The 19,629-nt window shown below is 39.5% G+C and overlaps 2 protein-coding genes across 4 annotated transcripts in view; one reads left to right on the top strand and one right to left on the bottom strand.

Moving 5' to 3' along the window:
• Positions 1-1,668, bottom strand: part of col9a1c (collagen, type IX, alpha 1c) — a 28,336-nt gene extending 26,668 nt beyond the window's left edge. The window contains exon 1 of the mRNA XM_088327804.1: positions 1,335-1,668. Within this exon, the coding sequence (XP_088183930.1) occupies positions 1,335-1,363 (29 nt within the window). The 5' untranslated portion in view covers positions 1,364-1,668. The remainder of the gene's footprint in view (positions 1-1,334) is intronic.
• Positions 1,669-7,436: 5,768 nt separating this feature from the next.
• fam135b (family with sequence similarity 135 member B) overlaps positions 7,437-19,629 on the top strand; it is a 54,872-nt gene continuing 42,679 nt past the window's right edge. For all 3 annotated transcript variants that reach the window (XR_015849763.1, XM_088329001.1, XM_088329000.1), the window contains exons 1-2: positions 7,437-8,026; positions 15,584-15,680. Coding sequence is in view for 2 of the 3 variants with exons in the window: in XM_088329001.1 (XP_088185127.1) it covers positions 15,604-15,680 (77 nt within the window). In the remaining variant the exon portion in view is untranslated. The remainder of the gene's footprint in view (positions 8,027-15,583; positions 15,681-19,629) is intronic.

The raw sequence follows: 19,629 nt of genomic DNA, 5'->3' as shown, positions 1-19,629 counted from the left end.
CGGGCCCGGTTTGTGCATTGTTGGAAAAGCTACAGATGCCCCGATACCTGACAGTGCCTAGCAAAAGTATTGGCCCCCCAAGAACATTTTGTCATATTGCCACATTTAGGTCTTTAAACTAAAAACTAAGAAAATTAAAACATTTTCTAAGAATCAATAACATCTGAGACACTAGAGTGAAGTGGAACCAAATCATATGTAAGACGCATACCATGAAAAGTGGTGCAAAAATATTGACCCACTGTTCTCTTACCTCAGCCAACTAACTCCAGAAGTTCTCTGTTGACTTTCGAATGATCTTATGTTGAGCTAAATGATTAATTTCTCAACATTTCCACTATCCCAGAAAACTGTGCGAGCAATAATATCAAAATGGAGAGACCATAGAACCACAACAAACCTACTAAGACGTGGTCATACCTCTAAACTTTCAGCCCAAACAAGGAGCACAATAATCAGAAAAGCAAATGAAAACAATCCCATTATCACACTGGATGACCCGCAGGCATACACAACTGTAGTGGGATAGTTTGTGCATACATGCATGAGACAAATATTAGTCGTAATCTGCATTGATCTGCCCTTATGGAAGAGCACCAAAAAGAAAGCCTTTTCTGAAAGAATATTTTAAAAAGGCCCATCTGGGTTGCAAGAAGCCACATGGGAGACACAAATAACATGTGAATGAGACCAAAGTTAAACGTTTTGGACTGAATGGAAATTGTTTTGTGTGACCCCACTGTCAAACATGGGGCTGGCAGTATCATGCTCTAGGGAAGGGACTGTGAAGATTATTGGAGTGCATTGGATAATGCCTGGAGCCAAATACAGAAAATCCATTGGATTCTGCAAGAGACCTGAGAATATGATCCACAATCACCTTTCAAAATGACAACAACTCTAAACATTAGGCAAAATCTACTACAGAAAGATTGAAAAATGATTTGCACAATCAAATGAACAAACAAACTTGAGCTGTGTTATAAGGAAAATTGGGCAAATATTTCAGTTTCAAGATGAGCCGAACGTATAAAGACATACCCAAAAAGACTTTTGGGGGTTGCACAAGGTATTACCTTGCAGGGGGCCAATATTTTCAATTTTACATTCTTTAGCACAATATACATTTGGTTTCTTTTTACAATCGTTTCTCTTAGAAAATATTTTGAAATTTGAGCCCGAAATAGGACAAGTTTTTTGGGGGGGGCGATATTTTGGCAAAGCACTGTGCATCATTGAACTCTCAAGACATTTCTGATACCAAAAACCGTTACAGTTGACCCGAAAACAATCTAACGCTCTTCTCGAATACACAATCAGTTTGAGTTCAGTACCTGGCAAATGCATAACATCGGAAGGCCATCGTGTCTAACGGTGACGCTGAAGGACGCTAGTGCTGGAATCGAACCTGAATCCGCCGCCCGTCGTCCGAAAAACTATCTGCACATGCTTCCGAACGAGTGTGAGCTGCCACTCGGGCTGGGTGGGATGTTCAAGGGTTTTCTGCACCCAAATAAAACCTTGCTTTGTGCCCTACCATTGGCCAGGAGTTCTCAGAGGTGGTGGCAACCTTTTATTAGCGACAGATGCTAAGGGCCCCGGGGCCCTTTCTGTGTAAACTTCTTTTTTTTCCCCTCACTCGGGTGCCCCCTAATGATATGTGCAGCCTGTGTGTAATTCTCTTAATAATGATGCTTATAATAGCGAAGAAGCGGTGCGCAGGTGATGAGACGGGCGTTTTGGAATCGTGCGTGGCATGCACGTCGGATATGCCCCGTTAAAGAGACAGTGTATAATATATAAAGCCTCTTAGTGTTAAAATGTTCTACATCAACAACAAAAAAAGCTAATTTATTTAAATAATGAGCAAAAACACACAAAAAAACTGTCAATATAAACTTCACATAAATTTCATTCGAAATATTCGTAGGAGTAGAATTTTTAATTAGTTTTCCGTAACATGAAGCTCACCTTAAAGAGACAGTGAGTTATATGTGTTAAAATGTAGGACAGTTAGAAAAAAAACAAATTCATTTGAATAATGAGCAAAATGACAAAAACTTTTATACAAACATGCATTTCATTCTAAATATTCGTAGGTCTAAAATTTTTAATTAGCTTTCCGTAACATGAGGCCCATCCTAAAGGGACAATGGGTAATATTTAGCGCCTCCTAGTGTTAAAATGTAGTATATAAGATAAAAACAATTCAAGATAATGAGCAAAAATACAAAAACTGTCAATACAAACTTGCATTTTATTCTAAATACTCGCATGTGTAGAATTTTGAATTAGTTTCATAACATGAAGCTCACCTTAATAAAGGGACAGTGAGTAATGTTTATGGTATTATGGAAACATCTTTTATTTTAAAAGAAAACAATATTGATTTAAATTGTAATCCAGAATAGACTATTATATAATTAGGAATTTTAAAACATTTGTAAATGGATGAAATTACATTTATTTTGGATAAATTATTTTCTTTTTCTTTTTCCTTTTTTTCGTATCTTTTCTCTTGTTTTCTTTTCATTTTTTCCCATTCTTTTTACTTTTCTTTTTTACTATTGTTTTTCATTTCTCATTTTTCTTTTATTTATTTTGACCTTACTTTTTTATTCTTTTGTCCATGTTTTCTCCTTCTGTTGTTTGGTTTTCCAAGTAATTTATTTTTTGTACGGTTTTTATCTTTTTAAAAAAAATATATTTTCATTTTCCATTTGATTCTTTCGTTTTTTTTTCTGTTTTCTGTTATTCAAAAAATAGGCAAAACAATTAAGCAGGAAACACAGTGCATTTTGGTCCCTTTAAATATGACTATTTAGTATTTTCTTCTTTTTAACACTCGTTTTTTTGTTTCGCTAAACAATACAGCGACCTCTAGTGGTCAAGTTTCTTAGCAGGATGATCATATCTTTTTCGGTGTATTGTCTATGATGTCTTGAACCAGAGCTCTCAGTTTTAAAGGTTATAATAGTCTTGGTCAACGTCTCAAGTTAATGCTAGTTTCCTTTATAAACACTATAACCCATGATATATTTTCACAACCAGCCTACGGGCTATTTAGGTGGTCTTTGGGGGCATCCTGGTGCCTGCAGGTACCACAATGAAGATTCCTGCACTACTCTTTTTAGGTCTTCTTTACTTCTTGCCACCTTGGACTGCGTCCTGGAGAATGATCTTGACCAGTTCTGATGATCTTGTAACGTGACCATTCCACTGCAGTTTTCGTCTGCGCTAGATCGACTACAGTCCTTTGTTTGGACCAATGTGACCTCTGATGGGCTAAGTAGCTGATGCCTAGAAGTTTCCTGTAGCTTCACATCTCCTCAGCCTGGATTTTACTTCTCAGTTTCCGTGAGAGTCCATGTCTCGCAAGCGTAAAGGAAGATGGAAGTAACCAGCGCTTGCTATGTTCTTGTCCATCCAGATGGGTTTAAGTCTGGCAAGTGTGGATGGGGTTTGATCCCCTTCTCATATGACAGCTCCAAGATTTTACATTTGGTGACGAGATCGAGCTCTTGGTGGTTGATGGTGATGTTTATGGTGATACCTTGGGTATTTGCAGTCATTGTTTTTGTTTTTGTCTGTGCTGAGTTCCTTTCCATTCTGGGTTGTTGCTTTGTCCAGGGAAGTGACCAGATCTCTGATGAGATGTTCCTCTCCTGCCAGTCTGCCAATGTCATCATTACCTTCATGTTGATCCAGGGCTTTTGTCATCATCCTCTCAAGTCAAGTCAAGTGATGTTTATTTGTATAGCCCTTAATCACAAAGAGTCTCAAAGGGCTGCACAGATCAAAGATAGATAGATAGATAGATAGATAGATAGATAGATAGATAGATAGATAGATAGATAGATAGATAGATAGATAGATAGATAGATAGATAGATAGATAGATAGATAGATAGATAGATAGATAGATAGATAGATAGATAGATAGATAGATAGATAGATAGATAGATAGATAGATAGATAGATAGATAGATAGATAGATAGATAGATAGATAGATAGATAGATAGATAGATACTTTATTCATCCCCGTAGGGAAATTCACACTTCCAGCTGTCTCCCTTGTTGTTTATTAACAGATTAACAGGATGCCCTCAGGGTGCTTTGTTGTAGTTTAGCCACAGCAGAGTGGATCATGTCAAACGCTAGGCCAAAAGTTCGACGTCCCTGCAGCAGATGGAAATGTTTGTGCCCAGGTTTACACCACCTCGTGTTCTCCTAGATAGCAAGTCCACCCCCTCTCTGCTTCCCGCAGGCTTTCGTGTCTCTGTTTAACAGCGCTGAAGCTGGATAGCAGCTCCGGTCCGGGTAGCTCCGGGTGGCTCCACGTTAGCGTCCGGGATGCTAGACGTGAGCCACGTTTCCGTAAAACACAGCTTACTGCATTCATTGTGCGCTTTGATGTTTTTCACCAACACAGCCAGTTCGTCGGTCTTATTTGGTAGAGAGTTCACATTTACCATAGTTACGGACAATACCGAAGACTTATAACGCCGCTAGCAGCTTAGCTAGCTCCGGCTCTCCATCCACGATAGGCCCCCTCATCATGCCGGCACGAGAATTCTTCAGGGCAAGGAGTTGATTCCTCGAATAATAACACATAACGATAGGATAGAAAGTAATCTAAAGTGTAGTTGTCAAACGGGACGAAAGACACAGAAGATAGAAGCAGACAATAAAAACAAAAATTCACAAAAAGTCCGAGATAACAGGAAGCTGCTGGAAAGGCTGCCGCTCACAGCGGCGCCGCTTTGATCTTCTACTTTTGCAAACTATTATTACAGACTATTATGACACCGTCTCCTCATTTAAAACCTACATGAGGGCAAATAATACACGTATTATCAACATAAAACTAATTCAATACCTAAAAATAACTCAATACTTAACACGGCCAATGTTGGCTGTAAAATTCGTAGATATGGAAGATATCCAGGAAGATATGGACTAAAGTTGGAGTTGGCTTGTCTCACTCCAACTGTGGTTTAAAACCACGCTCCAACAGTACTATTGATCACTACCTTGCTGTTGGCATTGCCATATAGCTGTTCAACGGTCTGAACTGTCGTACTTCTGCATGGTAGTACACTGTCCCTTTAATGTAAAGGGGTAGCTAAGTATTACAGCGATTGACCTCCATAAGACCATGTGGCTGGTAAATCCAATTGTAAGTCACAGAAAACAGTAAGAGAAGAAAACAATCAAGTGTTGTTGTTTTTCTGTTTTTCAGTAAAGCGCATGACTAGCGCTCTCATGACCAGTGGATGTAGGAGGCTCCACTACTGCTAAATGCCCTCTCAAAGTCACAATAGTCTGAGTTTTTGCAAACTCCGACGGTTTCGAGGTCTCAACGACAGAGTGTGCTGTGTCCAGGTCGGTAGACTCTGTTTCTATATGATATTGCTTTTATTGTACATTTATTGGAAGTCAAGTTAGTTTAAATGATCATGATCAATGATAAGTAAGGCTCTGGTTTGATGAGTCTTAAAAATGACCTGGAAGTCAACATTCCCTGAAAATTCTGCCAGGCTTTTTCATCCTATTAGTCGGACGGCGGACATTTTGGAAAATAAAACAAATCGATAGCGCTCCTCCGTTAATCAAGAGTGCTCCGGGCCCATGGCAATATGCCATGCTGGAATCCAGCGGCCATTGACTTTGGCTTTTGAAAAACAAGGTGAAAATGGGAACTGATAACGAAAGCGTCTGTGTATCGCACATGGATTCCAAAGAACGGATTATTGAATTGATTTAATATGTGTTTATCATTCCATCTGCCGTCCCCATTCCTTGTCATTTAAAGTGACCTTGAAATCAATCTGGAGGTTGACATTCATGTTAACATAAGAATATAAATATTAATTTGACATTTTTCATTTCGATATCCTTTTTTTCAAGAAGCATATTATAAATACGGGAAACCAAAATCATACCCCAAATTTATGTGTATTGTTGGTAAAATAGTAGCGGGGTGTCTCTTTCTCTCTAATTCTCTTTTTCTCTGTTTTTTTTTCCTTTCTCCCCTGCTCTCTTGCTCTCTTCTCCCCTCTGTCTTTCTCTCTCTTTCTTGATTTCTCTTTCCCTTTCCTTATCTCACATTCTATTTATCTTTTTTTTTCGTTTTCTCTCTCTCTGTCCTCTCTCTTTTTACTCCTCTTTCATGCTCTTACCCCTTTTTCTATCCTTCTCTTTGTGTCTCTTGCTTTTTCTCTCCTTTCTTTCTCTCCCGCTTTCCTTTCTCTTTTTATTTTCTGTTCTCTTCTTTCTTTCTCTCTTTCTCTTTTTCTCTCTTGGTTATTCCCTCTATTAGTAATTATTTATCTCCCTTGCTTTCTTTCTTTATTTTGCTCCTCCTTTTTTTCCTTTCTCTCTATTTTTTTGTTCTCCTCTCTTTTTATTCTCTCTTTCTCTCATTCTTTTGTTCTATCATTTTATTCTATTTTTCCCCTCTTAATATTCCCCCCCCTCTCTCTCTCTCTCTCTCTCTCTCTCTCTCTCTCTCGCCTTCTATCTTATTTTTCTTGCCTCTCTCGTTTTCCCTCTCTTTCTTTCTCTCTCTTTCCCACAGTCTTGCCCTTTTCTCTTCTTTTTGTCTCTCTTTCGTGCTTTTTTCACTGCCAACATTTTCTTTGTTTTTCTTATTTTCTCTTTCTTTCTTTTTTTCTCTCACATTTTTTTTCACTTTCTCTTTCTTTATCTATGTCTTTTGTTTCTCCTTCTCCCCCTCTGACCCTCCTTAATACTCTCTCTCTCTCTCTCTCTCTCTCTCTCTCTCTCTCTTGTTCTTTCTCTCTAACTAATTCTGTTTGTCTGTCTGTCTCTCTCTCTTTCTTTCTCACTCTCTCCCACTGTCTCTCTCTCCCTCTCTCTCTTTCTCTTTTTTCCTCTTTTTCAGTCTCTCTCTTCCTCCTGTCTTTTGTTTCTCTTTCTTTTTCTTTCTCTTGATTTTCTTGTCTCCCACCGAACTTCCCTAATACTCTCTCTCTCTCTCTCTCTCTCTCTCTCTCTCTCTCTCTCTCTCTCTCTCTCTCTCTCTCTCTCTCTCTCTCTCTTCTCTCTCTCTCTCTCTCTCTCTCTCTCTCTCTCTCTCTCTCTCTCTCTCTTGTTCTCTCTGTCTTTTATTAATTATGTTTGTCTGTGTCTCTGTCACTCTCTTTCTCTCTCACTATCTCTCTCTCTCTCTCTCGCTTTCTCTTTTGTCCCTTTCTCTGTCTCTCTCTTCCTTGCTGTCTCTCTTTCTTACTCTCTTTCTCTATTCCATACTCTCTCTTTATTACTCTCTTTCTCGCTGTCTCTTTCTTACTCTCTTACTTTCTTTCTCTATTCCATACTCTCTCTCTCTCTCTCTTTCTCGCTGTCTCTTGCTCGCTGTCTCTTGCTCGCTGTCTCTTTCCCCCTCTCTCTTTTTAATCTACTCCTAAAGCCCCTATGCCCATTGTTTTCTACCCTGCCGCCCCTGACCTAAAATTGACCATTTTAGATGGACAGCTTGCTTGGGCAAGTCATCCATGTGACTCTCTCACAGGTTGCATCAACAACACATGGCGGGAGCGACGTGGTCCTCATTGGAAAATTCGCTTCAGCTTTTAGTGGGCTGGCTTTGATGTCAGACAGCGGCTAGCCGGACTACGCCGGAGTGCAGCAGCAGGACACACGAGCGCGCACACACAGAACCTGCCGTCCGCACGCGTGTACTAGTAATACCGCAACCGCGCACGGACAGGACGGGCGAGGACGAAGGTGGATTAAACTGCAGAAACCCCCCTATTTGACATCCCCCCTCCTCCTCCGTGTGGATGCGAGAGATGCCGATTGATGAAGAGCGATAGAGGCGAGGGAAGGCAAAAAGAGAGCTTGGGGGGGACTGCAGTACATGCAGGGTCTGGATGGATAACCATGGCAACAGCAGCAGCAGCAGCGACGGCGGCGGAACCTGAGATATAAACATTGGTCGGGAGCGCATCCATCCGCATTATTTCTGAGGATCGTCTCATTACCCGGATCGTCCTTCAAGGTAAAAGCTAAGTCTGGGCCGGTCCTTGCCGGTTAGGACGATACACGGCGACGGAAAGGGCCAAGTGATTAGTAGAACGTGACTATTTATGGTGCCGGGTAACGTGACAAACTGAGTAAAGCAAATGGGATTCTACTACGATCCAAGTTTTATGTTTTGTTCTCCCACAACCCTTGACTTGCTTAATTTCAAACTTCTGTGAGTACACAATAGCACATCTTCATAGAATGCCTTGCAAAAGTCCTGCCATATCTCAGGTATCGAACACGTACATATAATAACTCAACATATTTTCTAATAATCAACAACAACCGTATGTATTCAATATTTTATATTTTGCTAAGAAATACATCTATCAAAAGAAAAATAATTAACCCCTAGAAGATAATACTTTGTACGAGCTCCTTCTGATGCAATGACAGCCAACAAATCCTGGAAACAGAAATATTTGCGCACTCTTCCTAACAAAACAGCTCAAGTTCCTTGAGGTTTGATGGTGACTTTGCGCAGCAGTTTTCTGATTTTTCCACAAATGCTCTACAAGATTGAGGTCTAGATTTTGACTTGGCCATTTTGGTTTAAAACCACTCCATTGTAGATTTTGCTTTATGTTTATGCTTGTTGTCCTGTTGGAAGGTGAACCCGTGCCCATCTTCAGGTCTCCTTCAGACTCCAACAGATTTTCTGTCAGAAATAATTGACCTTCATGTTTGACATTGTGGATGGTGTTTTCAGGGTGATGTGCAGTGTTAGTCCTATGTCAAATGAAATGCTTTTCATTCAGCCCAAAAGGTTCAATTTAAGTCTCATCTCCACATGTTATTTGTGTCCCGCATGTGGCTGCATGGACTTGCTCCCTCATGTCTTTCAGATTTAATTCCCCCCTATGTCCCGGTCCGGAGCCTTTGCTCTGAAAATGCTGGTCTGATAGTGATCCCCACAGCCAAGAAGAGATCCGCAGGTTCGAGAGCATTCTCCCTGGTGCTGTGGAATTCTCTTCGCCCTGAGATTTGATCTGCAACCTCAGGGGAAATTTTTAAATCTAAGCTTAAAACACACTTCTAATCAATAGCATATGAATAACCTATATTTTACGTTGACAATATCTGATTATTTGTTATTGCAACATCCATTGCAGCCTGGTCATCCTGGATTGTGGATTACCCCATGTGCAGTCTCTTCTCAAAGCTTCTTCATTTTCCTCACATTTAAGTTTTTAAGTTTTTCCTTGCCCTCATGTATTTTTTTAGATCAGGGTATGGTGTAATAATAGTCTCTGGTTTGCAATAATCTGTGGTCTGTGTAGCCCTTTGAGACTCTTTGTGATTAAGGGCGTCACAAACAAACATGACTTGACTTGACTTCTTGCAAATGTAAAACAGGCCTTTTATGGTATATTTTAAAAGACTAATTAAAATATTTTTGCAGCGTATTTGTCTTCGGCACAGATTGTCTCACCTCAGCTGTGTATGCCTCAGGTCAACCAATGTGATCATGGGCCTCTTGGTTGCTTCTCTGATTTACTTTCTCCCTAATTGGGTTGAAAGTTTAGAGGGATGCTTATATGCGGTTCTTAATTCCAACTGGCCTTGTAACTCAGTATCAATCCTCTTAGTAGCCTAAACCTATATATAACCATGCCAAATTTTGTGAGGTAGCGCTGAACGGAAAAAATCTGTGAAATAACTAGATCAATGCACGCTTGGTTGAGCAATTTGGTCTCTCTGTTGCATTCAAATCCCTCGCAATGTGTCATTATTGTGCTCTCTCATTCCTGTCTAAAGTTTTTTTTTCATATTTCACTCTGGCTCAAGTCTCTCAACATGCTCGTACATAAAACGAGGTGACAGTGGCTGCAATGACGCTAGCTAAAGGTGGCGGCTGCAAGGTAAAAAAGGTCAAAATGATGCTCCATTAAATAGTGGAACTTTAGGTTTGTTTAAATGGAGTGATAACCCAAATATCTGCCGTTCATGGTCTGGATACACAGGAAGCGTTATCGCTAGGGCTCTATTCATTTCCTATGGTGAAGGTGCGACAAGGCGATAAATCCCCAAGCATCCTCCCTTATTGTGGCAGGCGACATTTTTGTCTTTGAAAAGCCGCACTTGTATATGTACAACAATAAAATGTCAACCTAAATGACAACTGTGTAATTACTCCATAGTGTTAAAATGCACCAAGGAGGTCCAGGATAAAGTTGTGGATACGTTCAAAGCGGGAATGGGATAGAAGAAGATTTTGCAATATTTACGCATCTCCCAAGACATTGTTTGAGCAATAATAGCAAAATGGAGAGGGCATATCTATACTGCAAAGCTACTGAGATATGGCCGCCCTGTAAACTTTTGGCCCAAAAAGCAAAACAAAAAACTAACCAGAGAAGCAACCAAGAGTGCCCTAATCACATTGGATAACGTGCAGGTATACATATCTGAGGCAAGACAATCCGTGCATCAATTAACTATTACAGTAGTCGTACTCTGCATGAATCCACCCTTTATGGAAGAGTGGCAATAAAAAAGCCCCTTTTGAAAGAATACAATAAAAAGGCCCGTTTGACGTTTGCACAAAGCCACATGGGGGACACAAACAATACTTGGAACAAGATGCTCTGGTCAGATAAGATCGAAATTTGAGCATGTTCAGCTGAATGTAAAGCGTTAAGTTCGGCGTTTGAGTAAAACTGCCCATCACTCTAAAAATATTAGCCTTACTGTCAAACATGGTGGTTCAGCATCATGGTCTGTGGTTCGTTTTCTTCAGCAGGAACTGGGAAGATTATCATAGTCGATGGAAATGTAGATGGACCCAAATACAGAACGATTCTGGCAGAAAATCTGTTTTCTCTGCAAAAGGCATGAGATAAGGGTGCAGGTTTAATTTTCAAGAGGAAAATGACCCTCAAAATAAAGTAAAATGTACAATGGAATGCTTTGAAACTAAGAATATAAAGGAGATCAAATGTCCAAGCCAAAGTCCAGATCACAATCCTTTAGAGCATTTGTTGAAAGAGCTAAAAATGCTAAGCAGAATCAATCACCATCAAACCTTAAGCAACTTGGTCTGTTTTGCAGGGAAGAATGGGAAAATATTTGTGTTTCAAGATGGGCAATACCCAAAAAGAGTTTTGGCTATGATCACAGCAAAAGGAGGTTCTACAAAGTATTAACTTAAACAGGGCCAATAGATTTCTAACGTTTTGATATCTTATTTTTTAGCACAATATAAAATGTAGGCGCCTTGCAGGGCTGTTGCTGCTATCCGTGTGTGAGTGTGTGTGTGAATGGGTGAGTGTGAAGCGCATTGTAAAGTGCTTTGGGAGGTCTTCAGTGACATGCAAAGGACTATATAAGTGCACATCATTTACCACTTTCGAGGCACTGTAATAAAGGAAAGTTGACTTTTCGGAAATGTCCTCTGCTATTTGCTAATCAACTCAAGTCACTGAGGTTACATTGTCGTGCTGCTGCGTTCGTAATGGCAGAGAGCGAGGGAGCTCATAAACAAAGTGAAACTGTCGTGCCGTTTTGGCACATGACAGACGAGACGGCAAGTTCACAGAGTCCAGACCCTGTGCACCAACTAGTAAAAAATGTCCATTATGGGACGGTCCATAGCCCTCAGAACATGTTGGTTTCCTCTTGCTCAGGCACTGTTTGGTAATATCATAGCGCAGGGGGTGTCTAACTCATTTAAGCTCAGGGGCTGCAACAATATCACAGAGGCGGGATAGTGTATTAAAGACAATGAGAGAAAAGGAGAGAGGGAGAAAAAAGAGAGAGGAAAGCAAGAGAAAGAAAGAGAGAGCGAGAGAAAGAGAGAGAGAGATGGAAAGATTGAAAGAGAAAGAAAGGGTGAAAGAGAGAAAAGAGACAGAGAAAGAGAAGAAGAAAGACAGACAAAGAGTGACAAAGATAGAGAAAGATAGTAAGGAAATGAGGAAGAACAAAATAGAGAGAGAGAGAGAGAGAGAGAAGAGAGATGGATAGAGAGAAAGAGAGGGATTAAGAAAGAAAGAGAGCAAAACACAGAGAAAGAGAGCAAAACAACTAAACATAGATAAATAGGAAAAGGTAAATATAGAAACAAAGAACAACAGACGGTAAAGTGAGAATGAGAGCAAAAAGCAAGAGGAAAAGGAAAAGAAAAGAGAGACAGAAAAATAAAACAAATAAAATGAAAGATATCAAAAGATAAAAAGAGATAGAAAAGACAAAAGATAAAAAAATAAAAAAGAAAGAGAGAAACAAAGGGAGACACAGATAAAGGGATAAAAAAGAGGGTGAGAGAGAAATAAAGAGTATAGGAAGAAAGAGAGTGAGGGAAAAAGTGAGATATAGTAAAACAGATTGACAGAAACAGAGAAAAAGAGAAAGAGAAGGAAAATGGCAAAGATAGAATGAGAGCGAAGGAAGGAAAAAGGGAAGATAATTACTGAGATAAATGAAGGCATAGAAAGAAAGAAAGAAAGAGAGAAGCAAAGATAGATAGAAAGAAAAGAGACAAATACAAATGGATAGATAAAGAGAGGAGTAGAAGAGAAATAGAGAGAAAAAACATTTGAACAAAATAGACAGAGAGAGTGACAAAAAGCGAGAAAAAGAGAAGCTTTGTCGCATTGGTGACATCCAGTGGACATATTTCAAACTGCAGCTCATTTTTTTTTTCTTTTGTGCTTCTTTTAGTGTTATTTCACTGGCCAGGTTCAAACTTTGGTGGTCCTGATCCAGCCGGCGGGCTGATTGCTTTACCCCTCTGTTAAGGCAGCTTAATACACTAACGTGGGCGATTTCAGTAGAGATTATGACATCAGGTGATTTGTGGCTCAGTATTTTCATGCCAAGGACACATCTCCTCGTTTAGTTTCTGGGAAGTCTTGGTTTTTATTCATAAGCAGGAAAAAACACAATGCAATGCACAGAAGGTTGTTCAAGGGCTTTTGTTCCCCTTCAAAAAAACTGAAGAGCTTTAAATTGAGGGCGCGACTACAGGGCCCTCAGGTCTGATTGTCCCCCGATGACCTCTGGGTGTACACTCAGTAGATACTTGAATTTTACCTGCGTGAATGCCTATAAAAACTCCAACGCTCTTCACCTTGTAAATCCTCTATTTCAGCGGTGTCAAACTCATCCAAGCTCAGGGGCTAGTAGATAAAAGAAAAGGACAGAGGAAAAGAAATGACGATAGAGAGATACAGAGAGAGAGGGAGAGAGAGGAAGAGCGAGAGAGCGAGGAAGAAAGAGAGAGAAGAAACGAAATAGAAAGAGCAAGTGAGATCAAGAGAGAGATAAAAAAGGAGAAATACAGAAAAAAGAGGTAAAGGAAGAAAGGGGAGAGTTGAATAACCAAAGGGAGGAAGAAATATACAGAAAGAAAGAAACAAAGAAAGCAAGAAAGCAAGCAAGCAAGAAAGAAAGAAACAAAGACAGAAAGACAGACAGACAGACAGACAGACAGAAAGAAAAATAAAGAAATAAAGAAGGAAAGAAAGACAAACAGAAAACAAGAAAGAAAGAAAGAAAAAGAGAAAAAAAGAAAGAAAGAAAGAAAGAAAGAAAGAAAAAAAGGAAAGGGAGAACTAAGAAACAAAGAAATACAGTGAGAAGGATAAATAGAGAGAGGTAAAGAAAGAGAGGGAAAGAAAGAGAAAACAAATGAGCGAGAAAGGAAGAGAGAACAATAGAAAGAGAGAGAGAGGCAGTTAGTGAGAGCAAAAGAGAGAAACACAAAGAGAAAAAAATAGAAAGAGAGAAAGAAAGACAGAGAGATCAAGAGAGGGAGAGAGAGCGGGAGAGATCCAGAAAGGTAGAGAGAGTGAGTGTGAGAGAGAGAGAGAGAGAGATAAAGGGAAACTATAGAAAGAAATAGTGAGATAAATAAAGAAAGGGAGTGACAAAGAAAGACATCTAAAAAAGAGAGAGAAAGAAAGCAAAAAAAGCAAGAAAGCAAAAAAGCAAGCAAAAAAAAGAAAGAAAGAGTAAATGAGCGGCAGAGAGAGGAAGCACTACCTTGTAATTACTTATGGCAATTTACAGTATCTTGAAATTCTTATTAGCTTATTTTTTCCCTCTTTTAAGGCTTTATTACATGTTTGTCCTGCAGTGCCCTGTCTAACGTCTCATCTCCCTATATAAACATATATGTTCACTCTGTTGTTATCAATGACAATAAAGACAATGTCCCAAAATATCCTGGCCATATAATCTAATGCATTTGTAGATCCCTCGACTCAACGCTGCCGACTGTACTATAAAAAAGGACTCATTTTAATGAGCTTGCGCGACACGTGGCAGAATATAAATCCCACTTATATAACTATGTAAATCTCATATCTTCGATGAGTAGGAGCAATAACGGGCAAGAATCCGGTTTCACCAATCAGTTTCATGTTACCCAAATGCAGGCAAGCCAGGATAGTAAAATACATGGTGGCAAAGGATTTAGAGCTGTAAACAGGTAGTCTTCAAATGGCCACTTTTAAAAACGCCTTGCTATATCTTGAGAAAAATGTGTCAAATAAAATGTTTCGTTTTTTAGATTGTGATCAAATTTGACCTGGGACTAGGTAAGGCTTTATGCTACTGTCCCAGTTCTTTTCCATTTAGAATGCCTACGCTACACCCTCCTGCAGGCATTTGATTGCAAATTAAGATTCTGGCGTGATTAAAAACCTTCTAATTCTGTGTATTCCCATTTATAATACTTAAAGCTAGTAGCACTTGCAGTGATTCTTTTGGTTTGGGACAAAACTTCTGAGTGTTTAACATTCAAAAGAGACCAAAACCATCCATATTCTCCAAATGGTTTATGAACAACATTCCATTTACTTTGGGTAGGTCTTGGAATGGGGCAGCACGGCGGAGCAGTGGTTAGCGCGTGTGCGGCACAGTTCTGAGGTCATGAGATTGAACTTCCTGTGTGGAGTTTGCTAGTTCTCCCCGTGCTTGCGCGGGTTTCCTCCGGTCACTCTGGTTTCCTCCCACATTCCAAAAACATACATGTCAGGGTAATTGGCCGGTCCAAATTGTCCCTAGGTGTGAATGAGCGAACGGATTGTCTGTCTCTCTGTGCCCTGCGACTGGCAACCAGTTCAGGGTATCCCCTGCCCACTGCCCGAAGATAGCTGGGATGGGCTCCAGCGCCCCCGCGACCCTACTGAATGGAGGTCTTGGAATGGGATTTTAGTGGAATTCCACAGGATCGTTAAGGGCTTAATATGGATTCATACAGCATGTGTTGCATTCAGTATAAGGCTTAGTACAATATGTCTATCAACATCCAGACTTCCAATGCCTTCCAATAACAGTTATTGGGTGCATTTTGCTTGGGGACACAAAAAATGGACTTTTTTCATTTTCAATTTGGTCCAGACATTGTCAGTTAAGCAGAAAACAAACAAGCTTCTGTGTTTGCGATATGTGATTTCTTAAGAACGACGTCGATATTTTTAGGTCTAAATACTCTGGGAACGGGGTAAGACATTTCTGAAAGAACTGTGACGTAGTGTCTGAAATGTGTTTTATCTATTTTCTTTATTTTTTCTTTTTCTCACAGGTGATGACTGGGATGATATCATGTCTGAAGTCCAGGGAACGTTGGAGTTTTCCGTAGAGTTGCACAAATTTCATAATGTGGATTTGTTTCAGAGAGGGTAAGACATTTTACCCATTCGGCAAAATTGAATTCACATATTATTGCATAAGTCAAAATTTTCCAAGTCAAGTCAAGTCAAGTCATGTTTATTTGTGAGGCCCTTAATCACAAAGAGTCTCAAAGGGCTGCACAGACCACAGATTATTGCAAACTACAGACAATTATTACACATTCCTATAGAATTGCAGTTATTGTTGATATGCTCATCAAATAATGAATATGACCAATAAGACGATTTGGCCAACACAACAAAACCCCAAAAATACATTCTTAACCCAATGGCATCAAGTTTATTCTCTTTTTAAGGATTATTTTTTTTGTATTTTACAAGAGCAATATAAGACAAGTGTAATATTATGGGCAAACAAATCTCATTTGGCAGATTTTCAATATGTACGATTTCATTGTTATTTTTTTAATATTATACATTATTACTTATTATTAAAATCAATACTTTTTTTTTCCCAATGACATTTGTTTATAACGCTTGTCGGCGGTAAATAATACACACTGTAATATTTATCAACTTGATGTTGCTTTATTGTGTAGTGCAATGGAAAAACACCATTATTCTTTTAAATTTTTGTTCAGCCTTTCCCAATGTTTTGGGCTTTTCTGAGTACATTTTGCAGCAAGATGACATACAGTCATGCCAGTTCCTTCTACTTGAGCCTCAGGTGATGTAAAATAATTGACAATTTATTTAAAACATGCATTTTTATATGATCGTTACTGTGTTTTGCATGTTATCTAAATAAATATTGTTTTTTTTACACTAGGAGAAGCTAAATAATTCACACCATCCTTTCAAAGCTGAAGCCCAATTACTGCACTTGGGTTTGCAATGACAGGAAAATAGAATGCAACAATTAAAGTCAAGTCAAATCATGTTTTTTTGTATAGCCCTCAAGTCTCAAAGGGCTGTACAGACTACAGACTGTTATTACACGACCCCCTGATCTTAAACCTACATGAGGCAAGGAAAAACTCAAAATCTCAAAATGAGGAAAATGAAAAAAAAAACCTCGAGAAGGAAGAAAAAAACTTTTCTGATTCTGACTTTGTAAGAAATTTTGACTCTTAGTACCGTTTTATTCTAAACACCCGCCCTATTTACATATTCATGTAAAGATTTGCGACGAATGCTAATAGCTTTTTCAACACAATGCAATTCCTAGAATCAATGCTAACACTTCTGTGGATGTTCTTTGGCTAAAATAATAGAGCTGAACAGAAGCTATCGCAATTAGCAACGCAATCGGTCTCGGTGATGTCAATAATATCAATCTTCTCTTTACTGTTAAGCCTTCCCGTGATTAAATACCTGACAAATTGTGAATATACTCACAATCTTTACGCTCAGTAAAATTTTCCTCAACTGGTTAAATCAAAGTAGACTGGTCTTGACCCATTTCTCGCCATAACCATCAACTACGCAGCTATCGACTTTTTCGCAGCCAGTCTATTTTAAAGCTTCTGCTCTTAAATGTTGTCATTAAAGCTCAGATGTGGTGATTATCTTTACTGCTACACTTTGCTCTTCATAAGTGTCCGGTATGTCCCCAGGCAGTCAAGATGGTCCCTTTGGGTAAAGCAGCATCGATTAAATCCATTCCCATGGGATAGCCTGATAATGAGACATTTAACCCTTGTTTTATTTCAATATTTATAATGTCTAGCATGTCTAGCAAGGGTATTTGTTTGCGTGGAGAGAGATTGATGCCACCAGGCTGTACTTGCCCAAGACACACCACAGGAAATGGTGGCCCTACGACCCTAGTGGTTAAGGGACACACCTACCTACCCAGCAAGGGCTTTGACCACCCAATAACTTTTTGTCATATTGCAACAAATTAAGCTTCACAGCAATTTATATTATATTAACAATGAAAAAAACTGAGTAGTAGTTTATGCCCCCCCTGTCCTCTTCAGCACAGCCAATTGACTCCAGAAGTTCCCTGATGACTTTTTTATAATTCAATGTCATCCTAAATGACAAACGATGACAATCTGAATGCGCCTGTGTGTCATTTTAATGTAGTTTTGATGCATCTGCCCTGGGATGGGATCATGGGTCTGTGAAAGGAGATATTAGCAGTATGAAGAACGCAGACAACTTTGTGAGCAATAATACTGTATCTAAATGTAGAGATCATAGAACCAATGCAAGCCCACTAAGACCTGTCATTCCATCTAAACCTTTGGCCCAAGCAAAAAAAAAAATCTATATAGAGAAGAAACCAAGGGGCCATGATCGCATTGGATGGCCTAGAGGCATACACAGCTCAGTTTGGACAATCTGTGTATAAGACAAATATTATTTGTACTCTGCACACATCTGTCATTTTGGAAGAGTGGCTCATTCTGAAATGATGACATGAAAAAGCCTGTTTGGTGTATGCAAGACGCCACACGAAAGACACAAATAACATGTCGAACAAAGCGGTCTCATCAGATAAGACTAACTAGGAATTAGATAGATAGATAGATAGATACTTTGTTCATCCCCGAAGGGAAATTCACATTTCCAGCAGCATCCCTGAGCTGAGAACAATCGAGAACAATCGAAAATAACACGGTAGCTGCTGGAGTGGCTGCCATTCGTGACGGCGCCGGAAGAAAAGATTCAATTTGAATCATGTACAAACAAACAAACAATTGAATCATGTACAAACAAACAAACAAACAAAATATTCATGTTATTTGGGCTTAATGCAAATCATTATATTTGGTGTAAGAGTAACACTGCACATCATTCTGAAAACACGATCTCCAATGGCAAACATATTGGCGGCAGCATTAACTGGAATTGTTTTCCTCCAGAAGGGACTGGGATGATTGTTAGAAGTGTTGGGCAGAGTCAAAAACAGGCCAATTCTGGCAGTTGGAGTCTGCAAGAGAGCTGAGAATGGGGCGCAGGTTCACTTCCAACAGAACAAAAACATAATGAAAAATCTACAAAATAATAGATTAAAACAAACAATATAAAGGCTTTGGAATGTCCACCCAAACTACTGAACTCAATGCTACAGTGCATTTGTGGAAAGATCTGAAAAATGCTATGCACAAACGATTCCATCAAACCTTAAGGAACTTGAGTTGTTTTGCAAGGAAGAATGGGCAAATATTTCAGTTTCAAGATGTGAAAAACATATTAGAGACAAACCCAAAAATGTCATGATTACCATTGTGATGCACCTGTGCCCGCTCCTTTGGCGCCAACTGACTCGGACTCTGATTGGCTCCCTGTCCCTATTCAAACCCACGCCTTTCTGTCACCTGTTGTCAGTCCGTCTGCGAACCTCAGTTTACACTAGGCAAGCCTTTTTCGACCCTGACTCCCACCTGTTTTTTGCTCCTGTCTGATCCTGACCAAGTCTATTCTCCTCTCCTGGCTTATGACTCATTTCCAACCCCGACCACGTTTTTGCTCTCTTGTCCTGGCTACTGACCCATTTTCCCGTCCCCGCCACCACCATCGCTCGCCACGGAAGTCCTACCTCTGCGTTCAGAGCGACCTGCTTCCCGCGCCCAGCAACCACCGGGTCGTAGGAGCAACCCTTTCCTTTCTTCCAATAAAACTGAGAGAAACGTAACGCAATTGGGTCCTTTCTCCGTTCTGGTCCTGACAAAAAAGGCTTGTGGCTGTGATTGCAGCAACAGAAGGTTGTAGAAAGTATTGGGTCAAAGGTTTGTAACATTTTTGCAACATAAACTTTTTAATTATTATTTTTGTTGTAGTACCATTTTGTTGGAGAACATTGATTCATTTTCATGATTGGGTCTCAAATGAACACATTTTGAGTTTTCTGATCAATACGTTTGAAGCCTGAAATTAGGTAGTATGTCAAAATGTTATTGAGAGGGCAATACTTTTGCTCTGCACTGTATTTGTTATAAAACCTAGATACATTTGCACTTCTTAATGCTACACAGACATATGGCAC

The sequence above is a fragment of the Urocampus carinirostris genome, chromosome 2 (assembly GCF_059441175.1).
Source record: "Urocampus carinirostris isolate Australia breed hairy pipefish chromosome 2, RoL_Ucar_1.0, whole genome shotgun sequence".
NCBI classification, from domain to species: Eukaryota; Metazoa; Chordata; class Actinopteri; order Syngnathiformes; family Syngnathidae; genus Urocampus; species Urocampus carinirostris.
The sequence above is the reverse complement of the archived record's forward strand: the minus strand, read 5'-3'. Positions and strand labels throughout refer to the sequence as shown.